We start from the raw sequence: 21,278 nt of genomic DNA, 5'->3' as shown, positions 1-21,278 counted from the left end.
AATGGCATTTATTATATATAGATTGCAAAGACTTGACTAAAGTTTCACTCCATCTCGCTCTTTCTAGTGCTCTTTGTTTAAGTCAATTGTTCCAATTAGAAAATATTTAGAGGCAAAAATGTGAAGAGTTGCAGCATTCATTGGCAGCACTTGGGTGCTAAATCAAAAGGTTGCTCGAGTGCTATTAAACCGCTTTTAGCATTCAGAACAAACAAGGGCTTACCCAAGACACACTCACACACTCACACACACACACACACACATGGCCACACATAGATTTAGCAGACAAACTTGTGAAAATTGGTAAACAATTTATGTGGTCAAATAAAATTGCAGAAGAGCAACAAAAATTGCAAATAGCAAAAGTAGTAGAAGAAGAAGAAGAAGGCGAAAAGCAGCCGCAACAAAAGCAAATTTATTGCAGCTCCACAGAAGCAAAGGGCTGCGATTGCAGCTGACTGAGAGAGAGAGAGAGAGAGCGTGCGACGTTCAAGGATATAAATTACATGCTTAGCTACTCGTGGTGCTGCTCATATGCAAAAAGTTGCTCCCCTCCTCGCGCATCTGCTGCTCCTGCTTCGCTTCCGCCTCCTCCTTCTCTTTCTATTTTTTTTTTTTCACAGCACTTCGACTGCAGTTGTTGTTGCGGTTCTTGTTGCTGCTGAGATTATGAAATAAATTTCCACATGCCACAAAATTTCGCAGGCGACGGCGCTTTGCCAACCGCAGCCGAAAAATTCAGCAATAACAACAAAAAATAAAGGATCCCAATTTCTAGGTAGAGTTTTGGTCCTTCAGCAATGCAAGGGATTGCTAGCCTAGTTGCTGCTGTTGTTATTGTTGCACTTGAGATGCAAGTAGGCAATATATATATCGATATATATGCTGCTATAAGAGCTGTAGAGGTAAGCTAGGCATGGGCATGACCAGCAGATACTCTATGTGGGAAATTTGTACGAGATCTATTATAATTTTTGAAAGATTTATATTGACGAGGATTTCTCTTTGATACTAAACTACTGTAATATAATATTTTTAATAAATACGTCATTTTTAGCTTATACTTAAATACCTACATACATTCTTGTATACCTATTCAAGCAACTCCATTTACTTTAATCAATTTCCCATCTTTACTGGGTATCCTGCAGTACAACATACGAGATGTAAAAGAAAACATATTATAAATTTACATATGAAAATATTTTTCAATCGCCCAAAGGTCTGCCTGTTGTTCTATTTGGCCAAAAGAACTTTTGATATGTGGATCCCATGGCTAAAGTTTTCACACAGAAAGTTCCACACTTGGTTTGACTATTTCGCTCGTTCTCTCCATCTCTCTCTCACTTTTTCTCTCCTTTCTCCATTTACGCTGAAAATTTGTAAACTTTTTCCCATTGCCATTTTCAATATATGTATATATACAATATATGGCCAGCAAGATAAAAATAAGAGCAAAGTGCAACTTGCTAAGCCTCTCTTCGAAGTTCAATGAAGTGTGCGTGTGTGTGTGTGTGTGTGTGTGGATGCGTGGGTTTTTCCCCTCTCTCTTTATTTTTAAGCCTTCCATTTTTTCGAAGAGTATGGAAAAGTTGTTGCTGTTGATGTAAGGCGTTATTATGGGGAAAATTGAAAATGGAGTGGAATCATATTATTTTTGAAAAACGAATATATATATTTTATTTTATTATTTTATTATTATATATATGGAAATTTTGTATTTTTAAAACGGGGTTTTATTTTTGGAAAAATTAAAATTACAGAACAATATTAAAGCAATAAAAAAATGTATTAATTTATTATATTATTCCAACAATAATTATTTTAATTTTTTTTTTTTTTTTTTGACTTTTGATAATCATTTTTATTATTTTATTACATTTTCTCATATTTCCTGGCGAATTAAGAAAGGCAGAAAAAGGGCAACAAATAAAACAAACCAACCATCTAAATTTAGGATAATCTCCAAGAGTAATGCTTCCGCCAAATTATCCACAGGGAAACTTGATAATTTCTGTTGCCCACAAATTTATGTAAGCCAGAAAAAAAAAAATCAACATATGCTTCTTTTCTTCTTCCTCTGCCTTTGCTTCTTCTCCTGCCCGTGCACTTTGAGCTCCATCAGCAGTCCCAATAAAAAATGCAGTGCTCTGGCAGTTGCGCTTGAGCTCACATTCACTTTATCAGCATTAAATTTCATTTTAATTAAATGCAAATTAATTACGAAACTTTATCAGGGTAGGCAAAAAATGAAAATTAAAAAAAAAAAAACACACACACACACACCCACACACACAGAGCAGACTTTAAGCAATATTATTGCGCAAAAGGCTTGGCAATATTTCTGGAAAATATTCGCCGAAGGACGCACCTTAAGCTAATTAACGCAGCTGCCAGGTGAGCTGAGCGCGGTGCGTTGGAAAATTTTTGAAAAATCTTCGTGCATAAACCACAGCAGAGAGCAGAGCCGAGAACGCTGTGCAAAAAATAGCAGAGAAATGCCTGAAGTAGAAGAAGAATGCGTTGTCCTTGCAGGTGGCAGTAAAAAATTGTTGAAATTCCGGGCCGGACTGGACGCCGGGCGCCTGCTCGCAGCTCATTAAACGCTTGTCAACCCCATTTGGAGGAACCCCCCCAGCCGCTCTAGCTGTTGTTGTTGCTGCAGTTGATGGAGTTTTTGGTGGGGTAGGCGTGGCACGGCTCGGGATAATCCTGGAACAACTTAATGCGCCCCTTGGCCGTGCTAAATAGCTTTCATTATTTACTTTATTTTTCGCATAAAGCGCAACGATAAACAACAACAACAACAACAGCCAGAAAGACAGCGGCAACGGGAAGAAGAACTTTTGGCATTTTTACGGCCAAAAGCACAAAATGCAAGCAAGAAAAAAGAGACAGCAAATGACACAGAGATAGAGATAGAGAGACAGAAATAAAATGAGAGTGAGATATATATAGAGAGAGTGCATATAAATGTTATTTCACAGCGTTTCGCCTGCTTAAACTCTAGTGTAAAATATTCTCAGTTATAATGCCCAAATACCCAGTGAATGTGCAGCAGATCGGGTATGCTAGCGAAAGTAGTATAAGTAACTTTGAATGAACTAACTATAATATGGCAAATTAATTCCAATAGGAATATTTATTTATTTGCATAATTTTGCTCAATTGATAATAGCTAATATGAGATATATACATACTAACTTGTAATACCCTGTACCAATTTCAATACTTTTAGTCGAGAATCAAAATATAATAGATAAGATAGCTATAATAGATATTATCGATTCCAGCAGCTAATTACCGAGCATCTGTCAGTCAAGCATACCCAACCGAAACGCCCCCACGGAAACTAGTTTAGGGGCGCTTTAAAGGTCCCTGGCCTTAGTCGAGCTATAATAAATCATGACGCATATCAATCAGTCAATCAAACATGCCCTAGAAAACTTGTCCACATATTGATTGTGCCCCCACCAAATCAACAACAACAACAACAACAACGGCAGCAGCAGGAACAGCAACAATATATGCCTGACTCAGCATTTTTGGCAGAAGAGAAGAGAGAAAAACTATGCTATGCATTTGACATTCTTCGTCAATGATATAAGCAAAAAAATGAGGAAGGAAGAACTAAGGCGCACAGCAAGACATGTGAAAGGAAATAAAAATATATATAGCTATGAAACATTGTTGCATAGGCCAGAGAGTGCTCTGCCTCTGCCCACCATTTCTCAGTTGTCTAGCAATTCTCAACTTTTGTGCAGCTGACAAGTTTTCCTTGACGGACATTTTCCTTGAAGCGTCGCCCACACACACACACACACACACACACACACCCACACATTAGGAAATTGGCCACGGAATTGCCTAAATTGCTTGATTGAAATGTATTTAGTGATAAGCCAAAACTCAAACATACGTAGATATTCGAGTAGTAAAATTGAATCTAAATCAATTAACGTATAAATTAAAGAAAATATGAAATTAAAAGAAATTCAAAATTGTGTTAACTAAAGCTTAAGGCAGACTATAAATGCATTTATTAAGATTTTTTATTTGAACTTATATATCTATTTAAATTAAATGAGATTTCAATAGAATTAAAATTAAAATTTTATACTTATTTTTTTAACATTTAAAATGAATATATATATAAATATAAACATTGTATGATCATATAGAAGATGACAAAATAAATTTAAAGATTTGTTAGGTTTATTAAAATTCGCGATTTTAAATAAAAAACTGAAATATATTGACGGAAAAAAATTAATAAACAAAAAATAAATTAATAAATAAATAGTATTAATACCAAAAATAAACAAAAAATAATCCAAATTGAGCATATATGCATATCAAAAAAATTAATTATATATAAACTTGGTTTTAGCATTATAAATCTATTCACATGGAAATCATATGGTGAAATATTTTAAGATATATTAAAACATCTACATCATTATACATACACTTTTTTTTTAAATACGTACTTTGCTTGCATTATTAACTGAAACAAAAGTCTGCATGCTAAAGATAAATTAAATCTGATAATCAAAGCTGCGCAATCAATAAACTAATCATGACAAGAAAAAAAAAAAAAAGACTACTATGAATTTCCACTTTATATTCTGCAAGTTAAAGTTCACAAAAAAAGCCAATAAGCCAATATTATCTTGCTGGAAAAGTTTCTTTTTCCTATTTGCAAGTTGAATTTAGCGAAACGCTGATAAGAAACCGATATAAATATCTAATGAGACAAGTTCGAGCTCTGATTAAATTTTGTATTTTCGAAGTTCTAGTTGACCGAAGGGAAAAAACATTTCTATATGCGAATAAGTTTATTTGTTCTACCTATTTATGTTATGATTGATGAAAGTCTGAGTAGAATCAAATAAAAATGTCATTAGGGAAATTCCACTTGTTACCAATCGAATTAGAATGTGACACGGCATAAATTCGAATTCTTAAAACTATTCTATGTTCCTATTCCTATAGTGTATCTAGGTACTACAAGTAATTCTAGGCCAAAGTCTTATTATTTATTGTATTGTTTTCTCGCTCACCTTTACTATGTCCAAATAAATGCAATTAGCAATATGTTTTAGTTGCGAGTAAATATTTTATTCATGAGCTTTTGCCTCAATATATTTAGCTAACTTTCTTTACACCATTTTCCGTGAATATTTGAAGTTAATTTTGTTTGGATATTTCGTTTTGCTCAGGTAAACAAATCTAATGCAATTTGTTGCTGATTTGCATTTAACTGCGTTAGAATGAGACAGAGCATATGTGAGTGCGTGCGTCGCGGAGTGGGTAACTGTAGTAGTTGTTGTTTTTTGTATATTTACTTATAACTTTTTTTTTATTTTTTCCGGTTTATTTTCCTCTTTCACTTCTTGTTTTTATTTATATATATTTTTTGCGTCGTTTGTCGTTGCTGGTGACTTTTATTCGCTGTTGCTTATCTTATTTCGCGTATCACGGAACTCGTTAAAATCACCTTAGAACACGTGACTGCACGTCATGCACAGGCAAACACACGCAGCCACTCACACACACACGCAGAGCTGTGAAGCAACAGCGCCGCGCACACATACACACACACACGCTTAGCCAAGTGATGGCAGCAAAATGCAAAAAGGTGCCGTTAGGTCGATCGCCGGTTCGTTGTGTTTCTTGATTCTGTTGCTGTTGCTGCTGCTGTTGCTGCTGCTGCTGCTTCTGCTGCTGCCGCTGCTCTGCCCGCTCAGGTGCAATGTCAAAAACACAAAAATCTGCACACGACTCGCTGCGGGAAATTGCAAATATGTGCATACACAAATTCACACAAACAAAAACACACAGAGAGAGTCACACACACGGACACACATACAAGACACTAGCTAACTAACTCACACATACACACACATACACACACTGCAGCACTGCGTAGCAACGTATGTTTCAATTCGCGTAATTGTTAGCTGCAGTTTGTTGCTTCGTTTTCTTGTTTTTGTTTTCGGGATTCGTTTTTCGCTTTTCGCTTTTGGCTTTTTGCTGCTGTTCTCTAGCAAAAAATCTAACGGCGTCGTAGCGCTCGCACGCAAAACAATCCTCACGCAAAGGCAACGCAATGAAAACTGAGCCAAGAGCTCGCGTTCTGTTTGCCGAGTCGCGTTCGCTTCGTGTCCTTTGCACAGATTTTGCACACAGCGCCAACCGGGACACGAAGTGCCAATACGAACTTTGGCTATTGGCACAAAGTCGTGCACGAAGCTGCATTCGGTTTGCCTCTTAGCAAAGCGCATCCAACGAGAGCAACCAACTGGTGGGTGGATGGGTGTCAGACAGACAGAGAGAGGGGAAGAAAGGGCTAGTGTACGCTTGACATGGAGAAATTGGCCTCTTAACTGTGTCACGCGTGAGGGGACATGTTTATGGGTAAGTGGTGAATAAGCATTTCAACTGCTTGTGATAATATTCATTAACAGTTCAAAATATCTTATTTGACATTTTTGCTAATAATCTAACAAGAAAAGATTCTTGTTAAAACTTTAGTTTCTTTAAATGAGACTACATTCAACTAAAACTAAAAATAAACTAAATTTGATTATAAATAAAGTGTCCTATGTAAATAAGAATGAAAAATTAGGGGAAACTAATATTGCTTCAATTGTGATAATAATAACAGTTCAATGTTGGCAAAACGGATTTAATATTCAAGCTTCATAATTATCTATTAGATCTGTATATAAGAAGAATAAATGTTGATTAAATTTAAATGGTGCTTAAAAAAACAAACTAAATAAAAATTCTTAATATACAAAAAGATATTCAAGTTAATATCATAGTCAAAATAATAATAATTTATTTTTATTCATACATTTATTTGTTTATTACTTATATATACATATTTCAGATTTCTTGGATTGCATTCCATCTATTATGACTTCAGGTTATTTCTAACTTATTCCAACTAGAATTTGTAGAAACCACTTTCTACTGCTTGTTATAAACAGGAGACGGCTTGAACTGCTTTGAAATCTCAACACATTTCCCCTCCAAGCTAAGCATTCTCACCTCACTTCTCCTCCTGCTTGAACGACTAACGCACACTGCTTGAAAGCAATGCCGATAACTGCTTGAATAGCTCAAACTAAAAAATTAAACAAGCCAAATATTAAAATAATAAAATAAATAAATGTAATTATATTTATGGCATTATTTATAGTAAACAAATAATAATAATTCTGCATATATGTATGTATTTTGTATATATGTGCATTAAATCAGCTCTCAATTTATAGCCCATATTCTTGCCTCATTTAGATAATCTCATAAATCGCATTTTGTGTGCCACATTTGGTCTCATCATTTTACAGTGCTGTAAAGTTTCGAATTGAAGTCGCTGAACTCGAGCAGCTCAAGTTATTATCCTTGTTCCATATACATACAAATGTACACACACACACATACATATTTATGTATGTGTATATGGGACCGTTAGTCTAGTTGGCCTATGACGTTGGCTAATGACTTTATCGTCTCCAGTTGTCTGCATAATTTGTATTATTTTTAGAGCACGACAAATCGCTTGCCAACTGCGTGCGTGCAGAGGCTGTAAACGGCTGTTCGGCTGTGGGCGTGGCAGGCTAATGAACTGGAAATGTGTTGTTCCAGATTGCTCCACTCACATCAGCATAATTGCAATTTTTATGATTATGACATTTTGCCTGGGGTCTCGAGTGGAGTTCCTTCTGGCCAATGGCAATCAATTTCCGCGTCCTTTTCGTCCTTTGATTGTGTTACAGGCACGGCAAATGCGGCGGCTGCTTCTTCTACCTTCATTTGATTTACAATTATGCAGCAGATTTTTAGTTTACAATTTTCTTGGACAGCCTAAACGTCGCCGAGTCGAAATATTTTGGCATTGAATCGAGTTGAGGCTATTTAAATAGTTGCTTCAGTGTAAAAATTCAGGCTTAAGATATGCGTCTTGGCGATATATGTATATATACATATGCATAAATATGTATTTAGGGTAAATTATGTATTTAGTTAATGGTAGGTTTTTTCTATCTATGTAGCTTTACGACTTTCCTTTACCTTACAGCTTACAGTAGATTTATATAAAAGTATAGTTTAACTAATTTATATTATTAATCAAATAAAATAGAAGTATGTTTTATTTTTTTTTTCTTTTAGGACTGAAGCTGCATTATATAAAAATAAAACAAATGCTTTATTAACTAATCTGTTCCATGTTTAAAAAATAATTATGTACAAAGTGGTTTAGTGTACATTTATTTGTTGGTGAACAAATTGAAGTGGAATGTATTTTTTGATGTACATATATTATAGTATATACACATTTTAATATAGATTTGAGACAAAGAACTTAATACACTTCAAAATCTTAAAATACAGGGAAGAGGATGAATATATGAATTATTATTAAACGTTGCATTATTTAAAATTGTAATCATTAACTGCAAGAAGCTTGCTGTAGAACTACTTTGAAATATTATTATTATGGATAATACAAACTAAAAAAAAAATAATAATAATAATAATAATTATAAAAAAAAAAATTTAATATTGAAAATAAATAGAAGCATTTAAATAAAATAATGCTGCTGGCTAAGCTATGATAATATAAACTATTCATAAAACATTCTATTTATATATGCATATATTTATAAATAAACAATAAAAAGTAATATCAAATTGAACATGTGCATAAATTATTAATGTGTTATATTCTTGAGCATTAATCTAAATATCAAATGATATAAAAGAATTCAATTTATTTATATACAATTTCAAATTATGCTCCTTGCTCTAGCGTCACTTACATTTACTTCACGAGTTAAAATATAAAATTTTGCATATGTTAAGTACAGTGTCGCCATTTTGTTGTAAAGTGGAAAACATATGTCTTTCGGGCATCCATGTTAGGTAGATAAATAAATTACTACCTGAACTTGGGTAGCTGAGGTAAAACTTTAAGACAGGCAGCTGCATGACAAATTCCTTGGAATTCCTATGATTCAGGTAGGATTATTTTCGCGTATGATCTGCCCTATAAATAGACTGCTGCAACTAGCATCGACAGTTCAGTTCAGTGCAAACCTTCGTTCCGTGGTGAAGTGTCGACTCAGCTTCAGTAATTTGTTAATACTATTTTCCATTTATATGAAGTGCTTAGATTTGAATCTCTATTCAAATTGAATTTGTGATAAAATACAAAAAATCCTAAATATGTCATACACTGAGTCGACATGGGTCCGTCCGTCCGTTTACAAAATCGAGCTAAGCTTGATCTTTAGAAGTGCATCTATTTTGCTAATATACTTAAATACTTTAAGAATATTTGTATATATGTAGATATATCTCGACTTGACTTTACGTTCTATTAGAAAAATCTACATTGTGCTTTTCATTAAAAAAAGTATGACACATTTTGTATATATATTTTCGACTTTCTCAAAATCTACTTGCGTCTCGCTAAATTAAACGCTCTATTCTCCTCTTAATACACTTCCACTTAGTAAAACTGTTCCCGAGTGCGTGCCCTCTAGAAAATTTAATGTTTCCCTTTTTCAAATCTTTCTTTTTATGCTCGAAAATTTTTGTATCATCCTGTATATATATTTTGAGTTTCCTGAATGATCTTTTCATGCTCGCCTTTACAACTTTTGATCAAATTCAATTTTCTCTCTTTATCTTATGTTTCTATTCCTAAGTATGACAGTTGTCTCTCTTTTCATATCTTTTTATATCTCAAAAGTAATTCAAATGGACTAATCTAAAATATAGAAAAAGACCAATTTATTTGTGAAATACTTTTTAAACAACTTCAAGCAGTCGTAGCTCCGTCTAAGTAAAAACAAAATAAAGACTAAAGAAAATTTAAAACTAACTTCATTAACAGCTTTAAATTCAATATCAAATAGATACAATTCCTTCTTCACAAAAAAATAATAATACTTTAATCATATTTCTTTACGGTTTGTTTTTCTTTTTAAATTCAGATTAAATCGTGTTTTTATTATATTTTTTGTTATTTTCTATATTTTGTTTTGTAACATGTGAGTTCTGCGCGACTTCTTAAGTTTTTTATTTTATTTTTTTTCCATCAGTTAAATTCATTTCTTTACAATATACATTATAAATACGTTTGATTATCTTCATAAATAGTTCATATAATAAATTTCGTTTGGATACAACAAATGCGAGTATTGAGAGTCAAGCCAAACAGGAAATCAAAAATTTTGCTGTGTACACATTACTAGAAAATATTACGCATTGTTTATTTGTATTGTGTTTTTTTTTTAGATTGTGTATCTCTTCTTTTTTGTTTGTGTTTATGTGAGTTTTGATAATATTTTTTTCGTGTTTATATTCTGGTCTCGCATCTGTTAAATACTTCAATGCCTTTGGCGACCTTAATAATTACGTTGAATAAATAAATGAGTTTGAAAGTGTGTGTATATATATATATAGGAGAACGTTATTTTCTAAATGTTATGTAACTTCTATAGTATTTTTCTTTTTTTGTTTTTGTTTTTTTGATTTTTTCTTTTTTACTCTGTATGTGTTGTAGCACTTTTGTTTTTTTTTTTTATGGGATTTTTTTCTTTTTTTTTTTGGATTTTGTTTTTAGTTTTCTGCAATCTCTCGGCAGCATGAAAAATAACAGCACCATTTCCCAGCATTCTCCGTTTACCACTGATTCGAGGGGCGACGCTCAGCTCCGGGCGCAGCGCTGCCGGAGAATCGCGGCGAGGAGCTCTGCGAGGAGCTGCTGCTGGGCAAACTACTGCAGGCGGCTTCGTTAGCCAGAAGCGTATGAATGGCCGCCAGCAGCTTCTTGCGAGCTCCAAACGCCGTTATGCCCAGCTCCATGAGATTCTCCTCTGTCAGTGTTGGAAACATTTCCAAATCGATTTCGTTCAAAACGAAAATTTCTACAGAGAAAAAGAAAGCAAAAGAAAAAATTAAATAAAAAGAAAATTGAGAGACAGCTCATAAAAAACAAGAAAGAAAAAATTATAACAAAAATCTAAGAAGGAAAATGTACAAAAAAAAAGATTATAAATATATATAAACGAAAAAAAAGAGTTACATAAAACAAAAACTCAAAAAAAAAAAAAAAAAAACTATAAGCAAGACAAAATACAAAAAAAAAAAAATAAAATAAAAAAGAAACTAGATAATGAAATGAACTAGCAAATCTAATTTGCATTAAGCAAATATCTTCAATATGTCACTGCCACAAAAGTACAAATCATAACAAGAAACAAAAATTGACTTTAGCTTCTGGCTATAACAAAAAAAAAAAAATTAGGAAAACGTAAAACTAAAAAAAAAAATACCCCATCTTATTCTATTCCTTGACCGACCTCCCAGCTCCATGCATTACTTGTCCCAAACTATGGCAATAGAACCAATTGAAACAAATACAACAACTGATATAAAACAATGCTCAAATCTTCAAATTCGACGTTTTTCGTGGGATATTATAAGAACAAAACCTCAACTAAAGCCGGCTAAGAGTCCTACAGCAAACGTATTCAAGAAAGAAATTTAATATTCGCCACCGTCAAAAACTCTTTCACAACTCTTCTGGATTCAACAATCGTTCACTCTACAGACTTCGTTGGAGCAAAAAAGACAATCAAGCTAAATATTAATTATATAGCAAATCAAATGGACCATCGTACACACTCATAAAATGCCTTTGCTATCCCAATCCTTCGATCCTTATTCTTATCCTAGTCCCTATTCCTGACAAATTATATTCCTACAAATATTGACAAAGAAAACATTTAGAAAAATGTGAAATATTAAAAAAAAAAAAAAAATTCTCAAATATTATAAAAAAAAAGTAAAATTCAAAAACTATAAAAAATGGAACAAAATAAAAATCAAACTAAAAACAAATAAAAAAAAAAAAAACGAATTAAAAAAAGATAAAAAATTAATTTAAAAAAATAGTTAAAATATATATAAAAAAGATACATAAAAAATAATCAAAACTCTTTTCAGTTTATAATTCAATAAAATGAAAACCCGCAATATAAAAAGAAAAATGTACAAAAAAAGTTAAAAATCATTGAAAAAAAAAAGCCAGTTTAAAAATACAATAAAAAAAAATGAGAAAAAATACAAATTCAAAATATTTTCAGATTGTAATACAAAAAAAGGGAAAACAATTGAAATTTAAAACGAAAATTATATGTTAAAAAACAAAAAAAAAAAAAAAAAAAAAAAAGCAAAAATAAGTAATATGAAAAAAAAAAACATATTCAAAGAGTTGATTGGTATTCCTAACATATATAAATATTCAACAAATAATCTGCGAAACTCAAGACGAATTGATAAAAAAAATTAAGGATTGCAAAAAAAAAAGAATAATAATAAATGAGACTAACATCTAATTGTAATAAAATTTGTATATATATATGAAGAAATTTTAGACTAATATAATTGTATATAATATTTGTTTGATTATTTGATTGTTTGTAAGCATAAACTATGTAAAAATCACTGTAAATACTTTTAACTAGAATAAATTTGACAACAAAAATACATTTGACGAATAAATTTTGACTTTTTATAGCGAACAATCATGTTTATATACCAACACTAAGAGGCTTAATAAAGATTTCGATAATCTAATATACATATATACTTCTTTGAGATTTATAAGAAAAAGGAAGTCTTAGAAACAGTGAAAACTTAATATTTTAAGTAAAAGCACTAAACTATATAAACTCTGCTTAACCTTAAATCAAATCAGATTCAGGTAAAGTCAAACAGAAAGGTATTTTACCTATATATAGATAACGCTAGACAAACTTCCACATATAAATATGACAAGTGACTTAAATTATGATAAAAGTAATGCAAATAAGAAAGACATGTGACTTGACTTACTGATGTAATGCTCCAGGCCGAGGCTTGTCAATAGGGTGTGTATATCCTTGTGTTGCGAGAGTTGCATTCGGCGACTGACGGGCGTTGCGTCCAGCAGGCCCGTGGTGGCGCTCAGTCCGTAGGGTGAGCCCAGGCCGGGTGGGGGCAGGGGCATTCGCCAGCCATTAACACCACCGAGCCCGTCATCGACCGTTTCGAGGGGGGCCGGTGAGGTGCGGCTTAGACCCATGCCCAGCCAGGCGGGGGTCGGGGTACGCAGCTCACCTGCCACCGGAGTTCGTTCCATGGCCTTAAAGCCAAGTGCGCGTTTCATATCAAAATCAAATGCGCGTTGTTGTTGTTGTTGCTGTTGTTGTTGCTGTTGTTGTTGTTGTTGATGTTGTTGTTGCTGTTTGCCAGCAACCGATGCTAAATCGTAGTGCAAACTACGATAGCTCTCGGCGCTGCCAGGCAACAGATGTGCTCCGCCACTGTTAATGCCATTAGTCGCATTGCTCAATCCAAGCAAGACGCCATCGCTGAGACGGCGGCCGAGTCGAGCGGCGCCCACAATGCTGCCCACCTCGCTGCTGTAGGTGGAGTCCGGCGAGTAGTGCGCCCGATTGGCGCCCGACGATGATGATGTCGAGGAGACGGTCGTCTGTACCTGGCCATACGGTGGATACGATTGCTCCAATGATGTGGTGCTGCTGCTGAAGCTCTGATAGCCGCTCGTATTTTGGCTGCAGCTATTGCGAGGCGATAGATTGATGGATCCCGTTACGCTAATGGTGGGCGGCAAATTTGCGGGGGGCTTGAGTAAACCACCAGCTCCGGGCACTTGCAGATAGTTGTTGTTATTATTATTGATGTTGTTGTTGTTGTTATTATTGTTGTTGTTGCTAATATTATTACTGGTAGCAGTTGTATTATTGTTGTTGTTGTTGCTGCTGCTGTTGTTGCTGCTGTTGTTGATGGCTGACAGCGGACGGGGCTGATAATTGCTGTTATGCAACTGCATATACTTCTGTGTGGGCGCACATATGCCGGTGGGCGTGGCCAGGCCAGCTGCACCGAGCAGCATGTGACCCTTGCCATTGTTGTCATACGGCGTCAACTGTCCGCCCATTGTGGGCGGCAACAGCGATGGCGTCTTCGGACTATCCGGATAACCGGCCAATAGCGCAGTCAATTGGGATCGATACGCCAGACTAACATCACTATCCTTTGGCATGAAATAATAATCGGGTATATCTGGCTTGATGGCGGGCGTAGTCAGGTGGAGAATCTCCTGGCGCGCCTCATAGATTTTATCTGCAAATCACAAACAATTGTTAAGTGATTTGTAGGTACAATGATTAGAGTAATTAAATTACAAAATAAATACATATAAATACTGGATGATTAGAGTAATAATATAACACAATAAAATTTTTATTTGTTCAGTGTCTTCTGTGTCTTCGTAAATGCGCAAATTTTTCCATTTAGATTACAATAAATACACAGAAATATCAAAATATATATTTCATAGACTTTCTATTTATATAAAATAATATTTTTCACTTAAATTGTAAACCCAAAAAAAAATCCAAAAAAAAAGGAACCTTTCCAAGCTAAAACATTCTCTTCGCTATCTCCGCAGTGCAACAAGTCGCACTAACACTATAATAACTTACGAGGCCACCGGCGATACACACACATACGTATGTAAATATAACACCCAAACCTACACCCAACTACTGTAAGCCGACGGCTATAGTTCTCACGCTCACAAAATACACAATGTTCTGTTGTTTTTGCTAGACTACCATAACAATAAAAACTATTAGGTATTCCGCTCACACTGTCTAATTAAAGCTCACATATTTCTTCTAAGTATTTTTTGTAAGTCTCTCCTCTAAGTATTTCTCTAAGCATTTCTTCCCATATATTGCCTCTTCATCCAAGAATTTCCTCTGTCTTAAAAGTATGTCCTCTAAGTCTTAGTGGAAAGTCGTATTTCCACTACGTATTTCCACTACGTATTTCCACTACGTATTTCCACTACGTATTTCTACTACGTATTTCTACTACGTATTTCCACTACATATTTCCACTACATATTTCCACTACATATTTCCACTACATATTTCCACTACATATTTCCACTACATATTTCCACTACATATTTCAACTACGTTTTCAACTACGTGTTTTAACTACGTATTTCCACTACGTATTTCCACTACGTATTTCCACTACGTATTTCCACTACGTATCCCCACTACGTAATTCCACTACGTATTTCAACTACGTATTTCAATTACGTATTTTCACTACGTATTTCCACTACATATTTCCACTACATATTTCAACTACGTTTTCAACTACGTATTTCCTCTAAGTATTCTAAGTATTATTCATTTCTTCTGCAAGTATTTCCTCTAAATATTGCCTCTTGAATGCGATCACCCACTTCACATCACTTCACTGTACTGCTCTGCACTACCGACACCCACCAGGCCTGCGCGACTGAAGAAATGCTGCAGCTGCTGCCCTTTATATAGGAAGACTTTCTCTCAATTACGAAGTCGCTCTCAAATGTTGGCCCTACGTCAGGTGGGAATCGTCGCAGTCGAGTTTGAACTGACCAATGGGAACGCTAGCTGCTGCTGCAAGCATTCTAGCTTCGTTTCACTCAACTATAAATACCGATTGTATACTAATGCATACATATAGACAACTTAGTTGATCTGCTATAGACAGACGGAGGAACAGACAAGCAGACAGACCGAGAGACTGCTATACAGATAGATAAAGTGTTTTGAATATCTGTTTGAGTAATTATGCCCTAAAATACTCAATATAGAGTATTATAGCTAATAAACAAATATTAATTAAATAATAAATTGATAAATATATAAGTGTATAAATTCGTATATTTATGTCCATATATAATCACTTACCGATAAATTTCTCAATGCCCTTGATTACAATGGCTAATGTGCTTTGTCGTTGCTTTTGACGTAAAGTTATATAGACGCCGTGCTTGATATTCAGGCCCATTATTTCGGAGGCATCAGTCTGATTGTCCGGAAAATCAAATATCAATGCTACGGGCATATTGCCGAGCAATTGCTGTCGGGCCCTATAAACATCGTCGATGCGTCCACTGATAGTCACCTGCGATTTTTTCAACGGCTTCACATTCATATCAGACAGATCAGGAAATATGATTTTGGTCTGGGTGCGTTCCATAATGCTCAATAGATTCACATTATTCTTGCCCTTAACAATCTCATGATGTTGTGGCGAGATTTCCATTTGAACATTCACAAGGATTTGACTCTAAATTGATGAGGGCATGGGATATATACAGAGAATTTCGAATTAGGAATCAGTATAAGGTGTATTTTCAATAAGATGTACTTTCTTTTGAGTACTTACCGCAATGCTCTCGAAAGCAAAGTTAATCAGCAATTGGGTGGCATCGCGCACCTGAGCTGATTCCTTTTCAGAGCCTTTGACCAGTACCAGAGACGTATGTAGCTTCGGACGTGATGAAAATATGACCTAGAAAGTGGAATGAGTACATATTGGAGTAGTAGCAGTATACTTTAAACTTAGATCTTAAGTCTCAGTAAGCTTCCAGTCATCAATTTACCTGCACATTGAATTTGCTCTCAATCATCTTGATGTACGGCGTCTCGTGGTCCGGTTGTGGTTTGCCTGGTCCCATGACGGGCATCTCGAACGAGATGAGCAATGGGGTGGATAGACGGACCAAAGCTCTGGCACGCTCTACACCTTCGAGGCTGCCGCACAGCGACACCTGATTCGATTTCTCCGTCGGATTCGAGCGGTTCGAGTCCGGGAAATGTATGTGCGTGTGTGTGTCGTCCATGATGCGCTTTATATTGTTGCCGCCACGTCCAATTATATAGGAATGATCCGTATAGCTAACATCCATTTTCATAATAACACGAGTGCCCTAAAAAACCCAAATATAGAGAGAAATCAAGTTGCATCTATAGAGAAAATGTTCGAATCTAGGTTAAACTTACCCTGGAGTCAAGACTGCCAAGAATATGATCTTTGGCGCGTTGCACCTGATCCACCTTACCCACAATACGTACATGGGGATCTATAGGTTAAAGTTATATTTGTATAGAGTGCTATATAGGGAACTCATACTGCAGAGATCGGGACTCACCCTTCTTGCTCTTGGCGCCAATCTTCAGTCTGCAAGGCCAGCTTACATATGTATCAGTGGTGCTCATGATCTGAAAGATAATAAGTATATATGCATATATAGTGTATATATATATATATGCGTCCTTATATAATACACTTGAATTTTGTATTAGTAATTGGATTTAGCTAAACATTTATGGTTTCTTCACTAAAATTTGTAATTTGTCGGCTAAATGTTTAAACGTAAATTTTGCAGTAACGTTTAAACAGTTTTTATTTTAGTGATATGCGTCTGTTATGTACAAAATTTCCAATACCTACTGGGATAATAAACGACAAGGACTTTACAAATGCAAAAATACAACTGATTGAAAAGTCAAAGCAAACTATGTCGAGACTCAGCGATAGAGTTTATTGTCAATTAATAAAATGACAATCAAATGCTTTCGATATTAGATAGAAAATAAATATCTGCAAAAAGTATCGATAAAATCTTCTTTTTACAGGAGAACAATAGAATGTCAGTGCTCTCTAAGTATGTTAAAAGTAGAATATAAGAATGTTAAATTTGTTGTCGCATTACTAGTATTTTCTTTTTTTTTTTACTAAAAAAAAGATATATATATGAATATTAACTTTGAGTTCTACATTTATATTTAGTGAGATTTTCATTCTTTTACTACATTACATATATCTATCAATTCAAAATGTATTTTAGCTCTCAACTTACATTATCAAAGAAATATTCGGCACCATTCATGCCCTCAATGGCGCTGTCCGCTGTGAAATGTAATTAATATTATTTATGGAATTAATATTTATTATATATTTTTTACATATGGCAAAGAAATATATTTTAAAATTTAAAGATATTTAATAATATATATTTTATTTTTCCATGTATTAATAAATATATTATATACAAGATAACAATAAAAAACAACAATAGCACCAACATTCACATTTATCTGACTCAGTGCTATTTAATTATTTAATTGTTGGATTTTTTGTTTTTTAATCTTGTGGGTAGATTTATATATATAGGTAAACGCATATCTTTAATTAGCCAGCTCACCCTTTAGCAATTGCTCTAGCTTCTGTCGATCAACCTTGAAGCGCTCCGTATGCAGATCGTCCACATTCTGTACGCCCAACTTGAGTGCAATCGCGCGAATGTCACTCCAATCGCTGTCCACCGACGAGATCTCGCTTTGGGTCTCGCTCGGTGCGCGGGGCAGTGGCAGGGAGTTGAGATTGGCCCCAACTGGAGTCGTCTTGCCACTGGCCATGGCGGTGACCTCGGCGGCCGTTGGGTAAATCAATTTATTGAATGACGCACAGGAGAGCATCTTGTTGATTATCGGCAATCGGTTGTCGGTTATCAGTTATCGTTTATCGCTTATCGCTTAACGACTGCTCTTCTTGTTGTTCGGTTATCAACTTGTTCAATTTGTTTATCGAATGGTCGTTTAGTTTTTAAAACCAAGCAAAAAGGTCGTTTAGTGGCTGTCCGTCGGGAGGTTGTGGAGGAATTTGTCTTCCTGTGTGTATGTGAGTGCTTGAGTTTGAGTGGGTTTGAGTGTGTGTGTGTGCGTGTGTGTTCGTGTATGCGTATATGTGTTTGGGGTGTGTTGCTCCTGAGCAACACTGCGATTGATGAGATGAGCTGTGGACAAAAGATGAAAGCCAAATATGAGCATGAAACAAATGAGAGTAAATTAGCATAAGTGGAAAACTTAAACTGAAAGAGATCCAAAGCATAAAGAAAGATTGACAATTGTAAGAAATTGAATTTCAATATAATTTGTTTTACATTCAACTAAATATTTTCTAAAAAACTCTTTTATAATGTATAAGCAAAGTTAAGTTCCTAATATTTATTTATTAATAGTTTCTAATTTACATATTTTTAGGCACTCAATAAAAAATAGAAATATTCATAAGTATTTTATCAGTGTTTTATAGACACAATCTTTATCCTATAAATATTATTTTATATTAATTTAGGAATTAAAATTTTGTTTTTACGCAAGAACAGATTTGCCATACTTAAAATTGGACTTCATTATTTTTTTAATTGAAGTTTTAACACTAACATTTTGCAAAATTGTGAAAATAGTTCCTATCCCATATTTAAATTTTATTGTTATTGTCTTTGCTTTCTTATGCATTTATGCAAAAAGAATTTAGTTTGTTTTTATTATTAATTAAATTTGTTATTTAATTGTTTTCTTTCTCTAATAATTAGTACATATTTAAAATAAGCAGCTCTAATAAACACAGAAAGTACAAAAAAAAATTTTCATTTTGTAAAAATTAATCTTAACATATTTAAATTGTGTTTAATATCTTTATTACTAAATTTATATTTGGGTTTTAAATTATTTAGTATTGTTTTAGTTATAGATTTACTTTTATTGGTTAATATTCCTTATTTTCATTATTATATACTATTTTAGCCCATTGCAGCATTTCTAAAGCACAACCATAACCTCTATGTGAGACTTAAGACAGCCATGAGGTTTCTTGCTTATGTCTTGATCCATTTTCAGAAACGGAAAAGCAAAGAACACACCACAAAATTAGGGATACACATAAATTTACAGCTAGACTTTCACTTCTCTATGGCACTTTCACACTCACACTCGCACATGCTGCTCACACTTACCGAACCAGTTCGCCAGCTCTATTTGAGATTGAAGAGGCCTTGAAAGTCCAAACAAATAGCATGGGTTAGATCCTGGACGAATTGTATGGCCTCGACGAGACAGACGTTCATAACAAAATTACGAATTTGTACGAATCTTTCGACGAAAGGCATTTATATTGGTTTGGATTTTTGTTTGTGTCTATATCAGCATATAGAGTATTGAGTCTTTAATAATTATTATAAATTTATTTATTTGATACATATATATAAATATATATATATATATATTACAATTATGAAATAATAGGATATTTCTGTTTTGTTGTTTTTTATATTTTATTTTAAATTGCAAGCAATTTATTTTAGTTCTTTTTTAAATCTTTTTTTTTTTTCAACTAGGAACTTTTCGCTGCTACCGCTTGAACGACTCAAAGCCAATTGAACGTGCTGCTGTCATCTTTGGGAGATGCTCACAGGGATCGAGCTGAACGACAAAAAAGTTGCTGCAGAACGGTAAACAGCGTTTAGCCAATCGGAAAAATGTGGCTCGCGTCGCCTGGAGAAATGCATTTAAGAGGACCAGCTGGGTCAACGAACCGCTCACAGAGAGTGTAGGCGAAAACGAATTTAGATTCTAGCAAGCAAAACAAAAGCACAGAGAGCCGAGCTTGTGGACAGATTGCGTGAATGCACGATTACGGCTCTCACGCTCTTTTGGGACATTTCTCAAAGAGAAATTTCCTTTTTTGCTTAAGGCGAGCGAAGCATAATTTGTTGAAGGGAATTTTGAAAGCTTAAGAGGGGGAGTCTTATGGTTTATGAGCACTTTTATTTTATTTCATATCATATAAGAATTATGTATTTTAAATTTAAATTTAAAGTAAGTTTAATATTATTCCATTAATAATTTTTCTTCTCAAGTTGTGCAGTATGTAATTTTTGTTTGCAAATGTTGCTAAGCCTTAACAACCTACTGTTAACGCTGTTAACAGTCTGTTAACAGCATAGTACAAGAATATCGTATGAAAGCAAATTTTGAAAGAAAAAAATGTCTACAGTTTTACGCACACATTTTTTCCCGCCAAAACAAAAAGCATGAAAAAATCAACTTACCGTAAATCCAAAGAGTTTTTTAATGAAACAATTTACACAAATGAATTGAATAATTTAGTTAACAAAATAAATATTTATAAAATCATAAATAGGCACGAAATTCGAATTTAGCCAAAGAAAAGACGCTTTATTTATTAAAAAAGTGAAATTTTTAGGCGTAATTACGTCAATTGGTTAAACTTGCAGTTAATTAAATTTTTGGCAGTCGTTTTATTTTTTTTTTATATGAGCAAAAAAAAATAATCACTACCGAAGACAGGGATACAAGAAAAAAAAAAAAAGACACGTGCGTGAAAAAAAAATACAACAAGTTAGGGAAATTATTGCGAAGCAAAGAGAATAATTAAAGTCAAGGTCAAGTGGAGTAAAGCGCAGATTTTATTTCAAATTTCGTTTCTTATTAAACACTTAAATTAAATGAGTTTTCCTTTTAATTATTCGA

General features: G+C 34.0%; 3 protein-coding genes across 5 annotated transcripts in view; all 3 read right to left on the bottom strand.

The window, feature by feature from the left end:
- beat-Ia (beaten path Ia) overlaps positions 1 to 6,131 on the bottom strand; it is a 53,673-nt gene extending 47,542 nt beyond the window's left edge. The window contains exons 1-2 of one of the 3 annotated variants that reach the window (XM_089257801.1): positions 6,064 to 6,092; positions 5,064 to 5,263 (exon numbers count right to left, since the gene is read on the bottom strand). The gene's annotated coding sequence lies outside the window, so the exon portion shown is untranslated. Of the gene's footprint in view, positions 1 to 5,063 lie in introns of all 3 variants that reach the window. The other 2 variants (XM_089257802.1, XM_089257803.1) reach the window with 2 other exon arrangements.
- A 3,944-nt stretch (positions 6,132 to 10,075) lies between these two features.
- On the bottom strand, positions 10,076 to 18,422 carry BicC (protein bicaudal C). Its single transcript, XM_089258551.1, has 9 exons — positions 18,149 to 18,422; positions 17,804 to 17,853; positions 17,093 to 17,162; positions 16,944 to 17,023; positions 16,544 to 16,870; positions 16,327 to 16,452; positions 15,846 to 16,227; positions 12,922 to 14,214; positions 10,076 to 10,949 (listed from the first exon to the last, which is right to left on the bottom strand). The coding sequence occupies exons 1-9, from the start codon at positions 18,420 to 18,422 to the stop codon at positions 10,705 to 10,707; spliced, it is 2,847 nt and encodes a 948-aa protein (XP_089114677.1). The 3' UTR covers positions 10,076 to 10,704.
- A 17-nt stretch (positions 18,423 to 18,439) lies between these two features.
- LOC115564874 (uncharacterized) lies at positions 18,440 to 19,894 on the bottom strand. Its single transcript, XM_030389641.2, has 2 exons — positions 19,742 to 19,894; positions 18,440 to 18,739 (listed from the first exon to the last, which is right to left on the bottom strand). The coding sequence occupies exon 1, from the start codon at positions 19,892 to 19,894 to the stop codon at positions 19,760 to 19,762; it is 135 nt and encodes a 44-aa protein (XP_030245501.1). The 3' UTR covers positions 18,440 to 18,739; positions 19,742 to 19,759.
- Positions 19,895 to 21,278: the final 1,384 nt, after the last annotated feature.

The sequence above is a fragment of the Drosophila navojoa genome, chromosome 3, assembly GCF_054131105.1.
Source record: "Drosophila navojoa isolate 15081-1374.11 chromosome 3, UAZ_NAV_1.0, whole genome shotgun sequence".
Classification (NCBI taxonomy): Eukaryota; Metazoa; Arthropoda; class Insecta; order Diptera; family Drosophilidae; genus Drosophila; species Drosophila navojoa.
This window is presented reverse-complemented; position numbering and strand designations above follow the sequence as displayed.

Coding starts and splice junctions, on each gene's coding strand:
- LOC115564874 (XM_030389641.2), bottom strand. CDS start 19,894: ATGCCTTTCGTCGAAAGATTCGTACAAATTCGTAATTTTGTTATGAAC.
- BicC (XM_089258551.1), bottom strand. CDS start 18,422: ATGCTCTCCTGTGCGTCATTCAATAAATTGATTTACCCAACGGCCGCC. Junction 17,163..17,803: donor CCGAATATTTCTTTGATAAT/GTAAGTTGAGAG, acceptor ATTATCTTTCAG/ATCATGAGCACCACTGATAC. Junction 17,024..17,092: donor TGGCGCCAAGAGCAAGAAGG/GTGAGTCCCGAT, acceptor TTTAACCTATAG/ATCCCCATGTACGTATTGTG.